The 15,661-nt window shown below is 42.0% G+C and overlaps 2 protein-coding genes across 3 annotated transcripts in view; one reads left to right on the forward strand and one right to left on the reverse strand.

Annotated features, from left to right (window-relative positions):
• LOC118901745 (myomegalin) overlaps window positions 1-15,661 on the reverse strand; it is a 73,773-nt gene that overhangs the window by 49,981 nt on the left and 8,131 nt on the right. The gene's annotated exons all lie outside the window — the stretch shown is intronic.
• The window catches only part of FCGR1A (Fc fragment of IgG receptor Ia), a 49,561-nt gene that overhangs the window by 29,553 nt on the left and 4,347 nt on the right, over window positions 1-15,661 (forward strand). Inside the window, 4 exon segments of the mRNA XM_036863606.1 lie at window positions 7,437-7,629; window positions 8,739-8,864; window positions 8,867-9,026; window positions 9,944-10,159. Of these exon segments, the coding sequence (XP_036719501.1) occupies window positions 7,437-7,629; window positions 8,739-8,864; window positions 8,867-9,026; window positions 9,944-10,159 (695 nt within the window).

Below are 15,661 nucleotides of genomic sequence, written 5' to 3' on the forward strand. Positions count from 1 at the left end.
CAAAATTCTTCTAAATTTTCAATTAAAACAAAATTTTTTATTGAGGTATAAGAGATACACAACATTGTATTAGTTTCAGGTGTACAACATAATGACTCAATATTTGTATATGTTGCAAAATGATCACCACAATGTCTAATTAACATTGATCACAGAATTTTTTGTCTTATGATGAGAACTTTTAAGATTTACTCTCTTAGCAACTTTCAGATATGCAATACAGTACAATTAACTATAGTTGCCATGCTATATGTTACTCCCCATGACTTATTTTATAATTGGAGGTCTGTGCCTTTTGACTCCCTTCACCCATTTGCCCATCCCCCACTCTCCACCTCTGGCAACCACCAGTCTGTTCTCTGTAACTATAAGCTCCGTTTTTTTTTTTCTATTGAGATTCTACACAGAAGTGAGATCACATGGTACTTGTCTTTGTCTGACTTATTTCACTTAGTATAATGTCCTCAAGGTCTATCCATGTTGTTGCAAATGGCAAGATTTCATTCTTTTTTATGGCTGAGTAATATTCCTCTGTGTGTGTGTGTGTGTGTGTGTGTGTGTGTGTGTGTGTGTGTGCACTGAATTTTCTTTATCCATTAATTTGTTGATGGACACTTATGTTGTTTCCATATCTTGGCTATTGTAAATAATGCTGCAGTGAACATGGGGGGTGCACGTATCTTTTTGAGTTAGTATTTTCAGATTTTTCACTTGTTTCATGAACAATGTAGACATCATTGTTTACAGTCTTTATGATAAGTCCAATATCTCTATTATTTCAAGGGTCAGTTTCTGTTGCCTGAAGTGTCTGCTGGTCCTCATGCATAGATCTAATTTCTTTGTTTTCATTATCTTTGAATATGTGCTACATGTTGTATCTGAAAAAACAGTTTTGTAATAATTTGAGACTTACAGTGAAGGCTTTCCTGCCAGGCACCTGGGAACACTCCCAGCCTAGAACAAGCTTAAACCAAGTAAAATGTGTGAAAGATGCTCTAAAGTTAATTGTATTACAGAGGGGATGTTTCATTTCTAGCTCACCTTCATCCTAAGATTATAGCCTTTGGGGTCCTAGCTTTTTATAGGAATGCATTTCTGGTAGACACCCCAACTTATGCAGAGCCTGATCTTTTATTTCTGCTCTATTAGCCACAGGAGGCTGTCACACCAAATTTGCAGGATCAGGAAGTGCCCTTAGCAAAAAGTGTGGCTTCTATTCTTGTTTATGTCTCTGGCTTCCAGTTTTTCCTTACTTTAGACCTGGTGATTATCGTCTAATCATGACCTTAATGCATTTAAGAATATGTTTTCTGTATTTTATCCAACACTTATTTGTTTTCAGAAGGAAGGTTAATTTAAATATTATAGCTACTATTACCAGAAATGTATCATCAACTTTTAAAGTATACTAAATGCCTCAAAAAATAAGGTCATGTTTTACTGCTATGGCTCTGACTTAAATCTAAGTTGCTAACACCACAAGATGGAGTACAAATCACAGTTCAACCATTGTAAAAACTATCAGGCCACTACAAATACAGATTTTATTACAGGAAATTACTACAGAATTTTCTTTCCCCTCTTTTTCTTAACTCATTCCAGCTATCAGTCTATTCTGGGCCATGCAATCGAAGGCTTCAGTCTCAAAATCTAACTTTTTTTCCCCTGTGGATCCCCCAGATGGCAATCCTATACATGTTCAGACTTTACTTTGGATAAGAAAATCAAGTCACATCATTTAAAATTAAACTGTTTATTTTTATTATGTAATTAGAAGAGTGTAGTAGACAGATGCACATGTATATGTTGGCTAGAAATTGAGATAAGTTTGCACAAGTGAGAATCAAGAATGCCACCACAGAACCATCGGCCTCAACTTCACTTGTCTGAATAAGATGGCATAGCCTAGTTTCACCACAACTGAGAGCACACTATTTGGCATCTTCCAGTGTCCTTGAAGTTTTTAATTACCTGCCAGAGGACAGGCCATGTAGAAATAACGAATGGTGCCAGGTTCCAAGTGCCTTCAAGTGACAGAAATAAAGATTTAAATAAACAGAAGCTGAGTTTGCAAAGGAAAGTGGGTCTGCTGTCAAAGGATTCTAGAGTACAAAAGTAGAGGGTTTACTTAGGATTTCAAGGAAGCAATAGAGAAATCTTCACCAGTTTTTATCCTTGAGATCCTTTTGGTGGTTGTGACCCTACAGTGGGATAATCCTAGGATCGTTTCCAACCCTAAGGATATCTTAGGACCCAAGAAACCTAATTTCTGGCAATTCTGACTATCATAAAGCCTATTCAATACGTCATTATCTAATGTTGTATCTGGAAATTGTTATTACTATTGTTTCCTATTTGAATGGTCATCTCATTTCCTGCTTCAAAATGGTATCTAGAAATAATGGCTTAGGACCACATTCTCAATTTTTAGGTGAAAAGTAGTCTCTGGAGACATCAGACACAATAAAATACTCCCTTAAATGACAGTGAAGTATATGGATTGGGAATCAGGAAAGCAAGAGTGTTCTCTTAGGAGATAGAGAAATTGATAGAGCAATTGAAATTATGCCATCCACCCCTTATGTGCTATGTAGGAGGGAAATTCTTGCCTTACCTAACCAGTAGATGGAGCTACCAAGATGAAAAATAAATTTTGATCTGGTTCAGCTCTTTTCTGACCCATATGCTCTTGAAAATTTGAAAACATTTCACTCTTTTTTCTTTTTGTGTTTCAATGTAGATAGTTTCTTTTGATTTATCTTTAAGTTCATTTTTAAGTCAAAATCTTTCAAATATTGGCAATTTCATATGGCTCAATATAATAGATTAACCTAATGGGCAAAATTCAGATTTGCTTATACACAGCTTAATGACATTTTTTTTAAAAAAGACTTTTCCAATTTACTTACATTGACAGTGTGTAAAAGTATCCATTTTCTTTCATTCTTTCCAACCTGATATTATCAATAATTTTTACAAACCTGAAGAGGAGGTTGTGGGAACTCAGGGGGCAGTCTTGTGGGACTGAGCCCTTACCATGTGGAGTCTGCGCTTTGAGTAATTAGTATCAGAAATGCTTAATGTGCGGGGAAAACTCATACATTTGGTGTCAGAAGTGTTGTGAGCAGAGGAAATAATTTTTTTCTTTTAATATGTGTGAAGGAAAAACCACCCTTAAACTCATTTATCTTGGGGAAGAGGGGGGGTGCCACAAATCTGACACTGGAAATGGCCTTTCCCCATGTGAGTCTTCTGAACTGAACCAACTGCCATCCATTTGAGCTAGGATAACAATATTCCTAACCAAAACAGGGAGAATAGTGATATGATCCCAGGAAGTCCTTGTACTCCTAGACGTCTAATCTTATCTATTTCATTTGGTCTTATAGTTCATAGTTTTTGAAACTGTAGAGACAGAACTGAAGACTGGGCCATGTTTGGGGCAGTGATGTCTCTAAGATCAAAAGAACCAAGACTTGGATCTAGAAGTGAGTAGTGGAAAGGGAAAGTATATGGTTGTAACTTAAGAACCATCTCAATCCTCCCTGAGTTAGTATTTGTCATCCTCTTACTTATGCTGCTCCTAAGAGATTCCATTCAAGCCTCTGTGGCTCAGCAGTGGGCACAAACATAGCTCTTCTCCTTCCAGGAATAGTGTTCAACAGAAAACCTTGACATAAACCATGCACTGTGTCTATATTATGCCATCTTCATGGAGTCAGGTGAGAAGGCCAGAGGATCCAATCTGAAATGCTGTGACTTAAACAGGGTCTTTATTGAGTTCTACTGTAATATCTTAAATTATAGCTGTAAAAAGAAAAGCCTCCCTATGTCCCTTTTGACAACAATAAGGCTGTGCTTACCCTCTGAAAAGTCAGAAGAAGATTAATACAACATTTACTGTTACCAAACCAAATGAGTCCGCTCACCCGCACGCAGTAAAGCCAATCTACTGACACCGGGTTGTGGTGAAGGAAAGTGCACCATTTATTGTAAGGCACCAGACAAGGAGTCTGGGACAGCTAAAGCTCAAAAAACCTGAACTCCCCTATGGGTTTCAGGGAGACATTTTTAAAGACAAGGGGAGGGAGGGGGGTCTCAGGGTATGTGATCAGCTCGTGCACAATTCTCTGATTGGTTGATGGTGAGGTAACAGGGCTGTGTCACAGGGGTTAACATTATCAATCCTCAGGCTCCAGTAGCTCTGGGGGCTACGGTGCTCATGGTCATCAAGTAGTTAACTTCTTCCATTTGGTGGGGGTTTTAGCATCTGTAAAACAACTCAGGAAATGTGCGTCAGATACTGTTATCTATGTACTTCAGAGAAAAACTAAAGATTCTGTGACTGCCATATGGCCAATTTACTGTTTAAATTCTTATCAGTTCTCCTGGCCTAACTGCTATTTTTGCCACTACATGTTCACATCCTTTCAATCATTAACTCTTGAGCCAGGATTTTGTGACTGAGGGGAGGCCTGGGAAACTACAGCTTTTCTACAAAAAGGAGGCAGGCAGAGGACAAGGTGGTGAGGGGTCTGTCCCAGGAAAGTTCTATAGGGTCCTGCTCTGTTACGTGCTAAAGAATTTGGAGTTCATTTCTGAAGGTGACAAGGAGCCACTGAAGAATGTTAAAGGAGGAGTGAGTGACTCTCCCACTTACCAGCTGCGTGGCTCTGGGAAAGCCATCTCACCACTGTGAACCTGAGTCTCCTAGGGTAAAATAGGGATAGACGCCTGTCGTCTGGGCTGATGGCAAAGAATGAACTGGCTCATGACCATGAGGCATCCAGCTCAGCCCTGGTATGCAGCAGCTTCTGGGCAGCAGATCAGATTCTGTGTGATCCCTCCCTGCAGAGAAGAAGCTTTAAGGAGGCCAAGCAGGGCTGTTCTGTGGCCCAAGGTCCCTGGTGTGGGATTTGTGGGTGAACACCTTTGAGCAGACTTCCTTCTAGGGCACTGGGAGGACTCCTTTGAGGCTGTGCTTGCTGTGCTAACTTATCTCTTGGAGCAGCAGAAGATGAAAGCCTTTTTTTTTTAACACAAGAGAACTCTTAGCTTGGGGTTGGAAACCATCTGCTTTCTTCTATTGGTGAGCTGCAAATTCTAATGATTATAATCTATTAAATACTTACAGAGCACCTATTAATACCTGGAATCTTCTGGCTACTGGAGATATGTCAGGGACCAAGACAGACAAATTTCTGCCCTCATGGGCCTTTCATTCTAGTGGGAAAGGCAAATAAAATACAAGTAAAATGAAACTAACAAAAAATTTTTGGTAAGTTGTAATGAGTGCCTTGATGGGAAAAACAAGGATCTGAGTGAGAGAAGAATCGAAGTAGAAAGTCAGGGAAGACTACACTGAAGAGGGGACATTGGAACTCAGACCTAGAGGAAGAAGAGGAACTAGGGTTGCAAATAAGGGAGGGACTAGGAGGAAGCTTTCTGGGTGGAGGGAAAAGCACATGCAGAGGCTGGGAGGTGGGGAGGGGCTTGGTCTGGGATGGGAATTGAAAAGCACCAGTGTGCCTGTAGCAAGGGGAGCACGGGGGAGGGGGACTGGACATTCGGAGAGACAGTTTGGCTACATATCACAGGAGTTAAGAGCGCAGGCTTGGGGAGTGAATCATATTTTCTCTGCCGCTCATTAGCTATGTGATCTTGGCCATGTCACCAACCTTTCCAAACCTCAGTTCTCATCTGGAGAATGGACTCAAAAGGAATACCTGCCTCCTAGGAATATTATGGCTATAAATGAGTAAATACTTAGCAGAGTGCCTGGCACATAGTAAGTGCCCCACTCTTGTTAACTATAATTATTATTAATAAGTGGAGGGTGGGTTGGAGCCAGACAGACTTGTGTTGAAACCTGGCTCTGCTGCATGATTGCTTTGTGCCATAGGCAAGTAAGCCTCCGTGTCTTCTGTTTCCTCATCCATAAAATGGACTTCATATTCCTATCCTGGGTGGGGGTAGGTTGTTATGGGGATTATATGAAGTGATTTATGTGCAGCCATCCTGAAGGTAGGAGCCAACCTCTCAAGGTCTTTTAATTATTTTAAAGTATTTTCCCGAATATATCCAGCCTCTTTTTAAACACTCAAAAAAGAGACAGACAAAACCTTAATGAGGGAGTTCCCAATGCAGGGGACATGGGTTCAAGCCCTGGTCCGGGAAGATCCCATGTGCCACGGAGCAACTAAGCCCATGTGCAACAACTACTGAACCTGCACTCTAGAGCCCGTGAGCCACAACAACTGAGCCCGCGCGCCACAACTACTGAAGCCTGCGTGCCTAGAGCCCGTGCTCCACAGCAAGAGAAGCCACCGTAATGAGAGGCCCGAGCACCACAACTACAGAAAGCCCGCGTGCAGCAACAAAGACCCTATGCAGCCAAAAAACAACAAAAAACAAAAAACAGGGAGGGCTCATTTGACTTGGAGTTTGTTTTTACCAGCTATATCACTGATTTGCACATATGTGAGTATTCCTATCAGTTTAAAAGCATATATACATACACCTGGATATGTTTGCCTTTCTGTGTGTTTGTCTTAGTACGTGTGATCCCATTAACAAATTAGTCAGGAGTTAGAGTGTATTCGTTTCTTATTGCTGTGTAACAAATTACCATAAATTTAACAGTTTAAAACAACATACATTTATTATCTTTCCATGGGTCAGGAGTCTTGGCACAGCTTGGCTGGGTGCTCTGCTGAGGCTGCAGTCAGGGTGTTGACTGGGCTGTGTTCATTCCAGCAGCTCTTCCAAGTGCCCATGGTCATTGGCAGAGTTCAATTCCTTGTGGTTGTAGGACTGAGGTCCGCACCTTTTTTGCTGGAGGCCAGTCTCATTTGCTGGAGACCCCCTGCCATGTGGCCCTCACAAAGGCCCTCTTAACAACATGTCAGCTCATTTCTTCAAAGCCAGCAGAAGTCTCCTGCAGTCCAGTCAGCTAAGACAGTCTCATATAATGTAACATCATCATGGGAGTGACATCACATAACCTTTATCATATTCTGTTGGTTACAAGCAAGTCATAGGTTCCAGCCACACTCAAAGGGATTATACAAGAGTGTGACTCATTGGGGACATCTTAAAATACTGCCTACCACATAGAGTAAGCTATTTTTGTCCTAACCAACTTCTGAGATCTGGAAAGGAAAGATAAAAAGGGGCTGTGTGCATGGCTGCCGGTAAAGATTACTTTTCTTCCCAGCAAAGCTAAAGATATTTGAGGAATGGGAGATAGGCCTCAAATTCAGCAGAGCTCTGAAGTTGGAATGTTACAAAGAGAAAAAAGATAAGCCCCTAGGGTCCAGCTTTGGCTTCCTTGTACCTCTGCCACCATATACACATGTTTTGGGTCCACATTTTCCAGATTGGCTACTACTCCAGGTCTCGCAGAGTCTTCACTGAAGGGGAACCTCTGGCTTGAGGTGTCATGGATGGAAGAATAAGCTGGTGTACAATGTACTTTTCTACCAAAATGGCAAAACCTTTAAGTTTTCTCCTCAGAATTCTGAATTCACCATTCTGAAAACCAACCTGAGTCACAGTGGCATCTAGCACTGTTCAGGCATGGGAAGGCATCGCTACACATCAGCAGGAGTATCTATCACTTTATAAAAGGTATTGTATCTGAATAGTCATAGAGCTATAGTTTTAAGAACCAGAGTAAACATCATAAATTATCACTTCAATTTACAAGTGAAAAAACTGAACTCCAGAGAGGTAAACCGCCTTATGAAGGCCACACAATGACCAGTGGCCGGACTGGGATCAGAACTGAGGTCTTCTGGGTCCTTGTTCATTGCTCTTTCCAGTACACTACTGTGCCACATCAGTAATTCCAGGAGCTAATGTCAAGGCCATGGCATAGTGAGAATCCATTTCATCAATTTTATTTTAGTTGCAAGGAGTGGTGACTCACTCAAGGTAGGTAGGAGAGTTATTAGAAAATAACTCAATGGAATCTCATAAAAGCTCCATAGCCAGGAAGACATTAGGATGTGGTTATACTTTCTGTCTATCTCTCAAGGACCCCGTGGCCTCTCTGGTTCCACTTCTCTCTGAACATCTGCTAACTAAGCAGTTTCCTCTGTCCCAGTTTGCATGTGGCCCTTGTTGTTACTCTCTCATGGCCTTTTATCTTAGTACTCATAACCACTAGCAACTTTTTTCTGTCTGAAAAATAGTTCATTCCTATGGGAAAGAAATTCTTGTCCCAGATTATTTATTTATTTATTTATTTAGCCACACTGCGTGACTTTCGGGATCTTAGTTCCCCGACCAGGGATCGAACCTGGACCCCCTGCAGTGGAAGCGCGGAGTCCTAACCACTGGACCGCCAGGGAATTCCCCCAGATTATCTTTTGAGGTAGAAACAGAAGTAATGAGTCACTGAACTGGCTAGTGTAGGGGTCAGTGTCCACTCCTGGTCAACCATTACCAAAGGGCATGGTCATATAATAACATGGCTATTCAGGGAAGCATGGACTGTGTAGAGGTGTTCTCCCCAGTAGAATAAGGGCAAACTGTCAACTGTAAGTACGTCTATGAGGAAACCCCAAATGACTCTCTGCTAGAAGTGGGGAAAATTATGTCTTATAGATGCATTCTCTAGGGGCAGGTTTCCCAAAGGGGGTGGGAATGTATCTTCTATTAGAAAACAAACAAACAAACAAAAAACCTTGACACTGAAGCAGGCCACCCTATCCCTATCAACTTTTTCTTTAGAGCTATTTCCAGCCCCAGTGCTGAGATCATCCTTGTCATTCCCCCTCCTAGAGGGGAATCTGGTCAACCTGAGCTGTGAAACAAAGTTGCTCCCACAAAAGCCTGGTTTGCAGCTTTACTTCTCCTTACTTCCCTTGTGGGAAGCAAGACACTGATGAGCAGGAACATATCCTCTGAATACCAGATACTACCTGCTAAAAAAGAAGACTCCGGATTATACTGGTGTGAGGCTACCACAGAAGATGGAAATGTCATCAAGCACCGCCCTGAGTTGGAGCTTCAGGTGTTTGGTGAGTGAGAATGATGGGAGCTGACTGGCACATGAGGAGATGCTCCCTTAACTCCTATGGGACTGAGGTCTCATGACACCTTTTTCATGGCTCAGCCAGGAAAAACCATGAACAGGTCTTTCCACTCTTGATTCAAAACTTCAGCATTCTCCTAATAAACTTCCTTAAATTTCCTTCCCTTTCTTTTTCTTTGTTTTCTTTCCTTCCTCCATTTATTTCCATCCTTTTGTCCTTCCTTCTTTATTTTCTCCTGCCTTCTCTCTCTCTCTCCCACTCCCTCCCTCCCTCTTTCTCCTTCTCCCATTCTCCTCTCTCTCTTCCTCCTTCTTTCCCTCCCTCTCTCTCCTCCTCTCTCACCAATAATCTAATCAACAATATACTGACTTCCTCCTATCTCTTGTCATAGGTATGGGGATATAAAGACATTGGGGTGCAGTTTTTACATCAGGGAGCTCATACCGTAAATTAGTGAGATAGGGATTTTGTGGATTGCACATAAATACTTGCCCAAGTATCTCTATATGGCTGAGGTGGAGGGATTGTGAGCTCCAGAACAAAGACTGTCTGGGAAAAAAAGTTTATCTTCAACCTAAATTCTAATGATTAAATGGCATAGAAATAGCAGTTGTCTCTGAAACTAGGGAGTAAGTCCACCGGCAAGGCCCTGGCAGTTAAGCTCTTAGGAGGAGCCCGCCGCCTGTCTATAACCATATAGCCCAGCTGGAGCTCCCTCCTGCGCCTAAAATTACCAGTCTCTGCCCTGGGTACAGACATATCAGGTCTCAGCCAAGCTTCTCTTCCAAACATAACTCAGCCAGATCCCTCTGGTTTCTAAATAGCATTTACTCTGTCATTTTCTTTTGCAGGCCTCCAGTCACCTACTCCTGTCTAGTTTCGTTTCCTTTTCTATCTGGCAGTAGGGATAATATTTTTGGTGGACACTGTTTTCTGTGTGATAATACATAAGGAACTACAAAGAAAGAAAAAGTGGAATTTAGACATCTCTTTGGGTTCTGATCATGGGAAGAAGGTAACTTCGTACCTTCAAAAAGATAGATATTTAGAAGAAGAGCTGAAATGTCAGGAACAAGAAGAACTGCAAGAAAGGACACACCAGGAGAAGCCCTGGGAGGGTAGGCAGTGGCAGCAGCGCAGTGGGTCCCCACAGATTTAGACAGTCCCTACCCCTCTTCTCTGTGTATAAGCGCAGGCCACAAACGTCCAAAAGTTGAAAAACGCTAGAACTGTGAGTCCCATGGCATGTAACTCTTAAATAAAGCAAACAAATGAGGTGACTTCAATGGAGATAAACTTGAAAATTTGGTAATCAGGGATGATTTGAAGTGAGACCTACTCTAAAGAAATTTTTTGAAAACTTGGAAGTCAAGTCTAGCCTGATTATCCTATTAGGGTAGTCTGAGCAATAATTTATTTCTGGGGACAGGGTGGAAAGGTAAGTGTGTGTATATGTAAGAGATTAAGACAGAGAAAGAGAGACAGAATGAGAGGGAGAGAGGGAAACAGTAAGAGAGGGAGGATATGAGGGAGACAAGAGGGAATAGTATAGGAGGAAACATAACCCATAAATGGTTCTGAGTGACTGAGAATGAGAGAACTCACACCTCTTGGTGCTCAGGATGGTCCTTTCATGGCTTTTCTCTTTAGCACACTGGCGTCCATACATCTTACAGAGATACAAGGGAGTAACTCATGATGAGAAATGAGTGCATTATTTTTGCCCTTTCATTTGAGGTTTTCTCATAACCTCTCTGTGTACAGAGACACCAGGGGTCCTGCTTATCTGTCCGAGTCCCCTGCCCCATATGAAGGCAGAATGTAACCGCTGCTTTCCTTAATAAATTAAACCCAGCTCTCCAAGTATGGCACTGCACATGGGGGAGGGGCAGTGATATCATAAAGCCCCAGCTCCTACTTCCAGAGAGTTATTTTACCCTCTGATTTTATAGATGATTCAAGATCTACTACTCTTCCACTTGGACAAAATATTTTCCTGTTACTCTATAACACAGCTGAGAAAAAAATGAAATATGTGAATAAGACTTTGCTAAAGCTTAGGAAAAAAACAGAAAGGGTATAAACAAGCCTAGCAACATAATTCTTAGATTATTTGGTTTAATAAAATGTAGCTTATCTGCCAAACAACGATGCGTCCCTGCCCAGCCTCTGTCCTGGTTCCACATGGCAGGACTCACCTGTAACACATCCCCTCCAACTAGAAGCACCTTCAAGCAACTTGGGACTTGAAGCAGATGGAAAAGCACGTTAACCCACTGCTTTCCTAGTCTGTGGACAATGAGAATGTTCTTTTCCCCTTCATCTTAAGGAAAAGTACAGAGGAGACCTTCAAGATGGCAGAGGAGTAAGACGTGGAGATCACCTTCCTCCCCACAAATACATCAAAAATACATCTACATGTGGAACAACTCCTACAGAACACCTACTGAATGCTGGCAGAAGACCTCAGACTTCCCAAAAGGCAAGAAAACCCCCATGTACCTGGGTAGGGCAAAAGAAAAAAGAAAAAACAGAGACAAAAGAACGGTGGGCGGGGCGGCGGCGGAGCTTTGGAGCCACGGAGGAGAGCGCAGCAACAGGGGTGTAGAGGGAAAAGCAGAGAGATTCCTGCAGGGAGGATTGGTGCCGACCAGCACTCACCAGCCTGAGAGGCTTGTCTCCTCATCCGCCAGGGCAGGCGGGGTCTGGGAGCTGAGGCTCGGGCTTCAGAGGTCAGATCTCAGGGAGAGGACTGGGGTTGGCTGTGTGAACACAGCCTTAAGGGGGCTAGTGCGCCACTGCTAGCTGGGAGGGAGTCAGGGAAAAAGTCTGGAACTGCCTAAGAGGCAAGAGACCATTGTTTTGGGGTGCGCGAGGAGACGGGATTCCTTCCCGGTGTGCCCACAGAAGGCAGAGCACCGCCTAAACGAGCTCCAGAGACGGATGTGAGCCACGGCTATCAGCTTGGACCCCAGAGACGTGCATGAAACGCTAACGCTGCTGCTGCAGCCACCAAGAATCCTGTGTGCAAGCACAGGTCACTATCCACACCCCCCCCGGAAGCCTGTGCAGCCCGCCACTGCCAGGTCCCGTGATCCAGGGACAACTTCCCCGGGAGAACACACGGCGTGCCTCAGGCTGTTGCAATGTCAAGCCAGCCCCGCGGTGCAATTATAACTACTGTGCCCCTCCCTCCCCCAGGCCTGAGTGACCCAGAGCACCCTAATCAGCCGCTGCTTTAACCCCGTCCTGTCTGGGTGGGAACAGATGCCTGAGGGTGATCTACATGCAGAGGCGGGGCCAAAACCAAATCTGAACCCCAGGAGCTGTGCAAACAAAGAAGAGAAAGGGTAATTTCTCCGTGCAGCCTCAGGAGCAGCAGATTAAATCCCCACAGTCAACTTGATGTTCCCTGCATCTGTGGAATACCTGAATAGACAACAAATCATCCCAAAATTGAGGCTGTGGACTTTGGGAGCAACTGTAGACTTGGGGTTTGCTATCTGCGACTGATTTGTTTCTGATTTTTATGTTTATCTTAGTATAGTTTTTAGCGCTTGTTATCATTGGTGGATTTCTTTACTGGTATGGTTGCTCTCTTTTTAAAAATTTCTTTTATTTTAACAATTTTTAAAAATTTATTATTATTAAAAAATTTTTTTTCTTTCTTTTTTTTCCTCCCTTTTCTTCGGAGTTGTGTGGCTGACACGGTCTTGGTGATCTGGCCTGGTGTCAGGCCTCAGCCTCTGAGGTGGGAGAGCCGAGTTCAAGACATTGGACCACAAGAGACCTCCGGCCCCACATAATATCAATAGGCGAGAGCTCTCCCAGAGATATCCGTCTCAACGCTAAGACCCAGCTCCACTCAAAGACCAGCAAGCTATAGTGCTGGACACCCTATGCCAAACAACTAGCAGGACAGGAACACAACCCCACCCATTAGCAGAGAGGCTGCCTAAAATCATACTAAGTTCACAGACGCCCCAAAACACACCACCAGATGCAGCCCTACCCACCAGAAAGACAAGATCCAGCCCCCACCCACCAGAACACAGGCATCAGTCCCCTCCACCAGGAAGCCTACACAAGCCACTGAACCAACCTCACCCACTGGGGGCAGACACCAAGAACAACAGGAACTACGAACCAGCAGCCTGTGAAAAGGAGACCCCAAACAGAGTGTGTTAAACAAAATAAGAAGACAAAGAAATATGCAGCAGATGAAGAAGCAAAGTAAAAACTCACCAGACCAAACAAATGAAGAGGAAATAGGCAGTCTACCTGAAAAAGAACTCAGAGTAATGATAGTAAAGATGATCCAAAATCTTGGAAATAGAATGGAGAAAATACAAGAAACGTTTAACAAGGACCTAGAAGAACTAAAGAGCAAACACACAATGATGAACACAATAAATGAAATTAAAAATTCTCTAGAAGGAATCAATAGCAGAATAACTGAGGCAGAAGAACGGATAAGTGACCTGGAAGATAAAATAGTGGAAATAACTACTGTGGAGCAGAATAAAACAAAAAGAATGAAAAGAATTGAGGACAGTCTCAGAGACCCCTGGGACAACATTAAACACACCAACATTCAAATTATAGGGGTCCCAGAAGAAGAAGAGAAAAAGAAAGGGACTGAGAAAATATTTGAAGAGATTATAGTTGAAAACTTCCCTAATATGGGAAAGGAAATAGTCAGTCAAGTCCAGGAAGCGCAGAGAGTCCCATACAGGATAAATCCAAGGAGAAACGTGCCAAGACACATATTAATCAGACTATCAAAAATTAAATAAAAAGAAAAAATATTAAAAGCAGCAAGGGAAAAATAACAAATAACATACAAGGGAATCCCCATAAGGTTAACAGCTGATCTTTCAGCAGAAACTCTGCAAGCCAGAAGGGAGTGGCAGGACATACTTAAAGTGATGAAAGGGAAAAACCTACAACCAAGATGACTCTACCCAGCAAGGATCTCATGCAGATACGATGGAGAAATTAAAACCTTTACAGACAAGCAAAAGTTAACAGAATTCAGAACCACCAAACCAGCTTTACAACAAATGCTAAAGGAACTTCTCTAGGCAGGAAACACAAGAGAAGGAAAAGACCTACAAAAACAAACCCAAAACAATTGAGAAAATGGTAATAGGAACATACATATCGATAATTACCTTAAATGTAAATGGATTAAATGCTCCAACCAAAAGACATAAACTGGCTGAATGGATACAAAAAAAAACACCCGTATATATGCTGTCTACAAGAGACCCACTTCAGACCTAGGGACACATACAGGCTGAAAGTGAGGAGATGGAAAAAGATATTCCATGAAAATGGAAATTAAAAGAAAGCTGGAGTAGCAATTCTCATATCAGACAAAATAGACTTGAAAATAAAGACTATTACAAGAGACAAAGAAGGACACTACACAATGATCAAGGGATCAATCCAAGAAGAAGATATAACAATTGTAAATATTTATGCACCCAGCATAGGAGCACCGCAATACATACGGCAAATGCTAACAGCCATAAAAGGGGAAATCAACAGTACCACAATAATAGTAGGGAACTTTAACACCCCACTTTCACCAACGGACAGATCATCCAAAATTAAAATAAATAAGGAAACACAAGCTTTAAATGATACATTAAACAAGATGGATTTAAATTGATATTTATAGGACATTCCATCCAAAAACAACAGAATACACTTTCTTCTCAAGTGCTCATGGAACATTCTCCAGGATAGACTATATCTTGGGTTACAAATCAAGCCTTGGTAAATTTAAGAAAATTGAAATCATATCAAGTATCTTTTCTGACCACAACACTATGAGACTAGATATCAATTACAGGAAAAAAACTGTAAAAAATACAAACACATGGAGGCTAAACAATACACTACTAAATAACCAAGAGATCACTGAAGAAATCAAAGAGGAAATCAAAAAATACCTAGAAACAAATGACAATGAAAATATGACGACCCAAAACGTATGGGATGCAGCAAAAGCAGCCCTAAGAGGGAAATTTATAGCAATACCCTCCTAGTTCAAGAAACAAGAAAAATCTCAAATAAACAACCTAACCTTACACCTAAAGTAATTAGAGAAAGAAGAACAAAAAAGCCCTAAAGTTAGCAGAAGGAAAGAAATCATAAAGATCAGATCAGAAATAAATGAAAAGGAAATGGAGGAAACAATAGCAAAGACCAATAAAACTAAAAGGTGGTTCTTTGAGAAGATTAAAAAAATTGATAAACCATTAGCCAGACTCGTCAAGAAAAAAAGGGAGAAGACTCAAATCAACAGAATTAGAAATGAAAAAGGAGAAGTAACAACTGACTCTGCAGAAATACAAAGGATCATGAGAGATTACTACAAGCAACTATATGCCAATAAAATGGACAACCTGGAAGAAATGGACAAATTCTTAGAAAAGCACAACCTTCCGAGACTAAACCAGGAAGAAATAGAAAATATAAACAGACCAATCACAAGCACTGAAATTGAAACTGTGATTAGAGAATGGACTTGGGGATGTGGGGAGGGGGAGGGGTAGGCTGTGACAGGGTGGGAGAGTGGCATGGACATATATACACTACCGAGCATAAAG

This window comes from Balaenoptera musculus, chromosome 1 (assembly GCF_009873245.2).
Source record: "Balaenoptera musculus isolate JJ_BM4_2016_0621 chromosome 1, mBalMus1.pri.v3, whole genome shotgun sequence".
NCBI classification, from domain to species: Eukaryota; Metazoa; Chordata; class Mammalia; order Artiodactyla; family Balaenopteridae; genus Balaenoptera; species Balaenoptera musculus.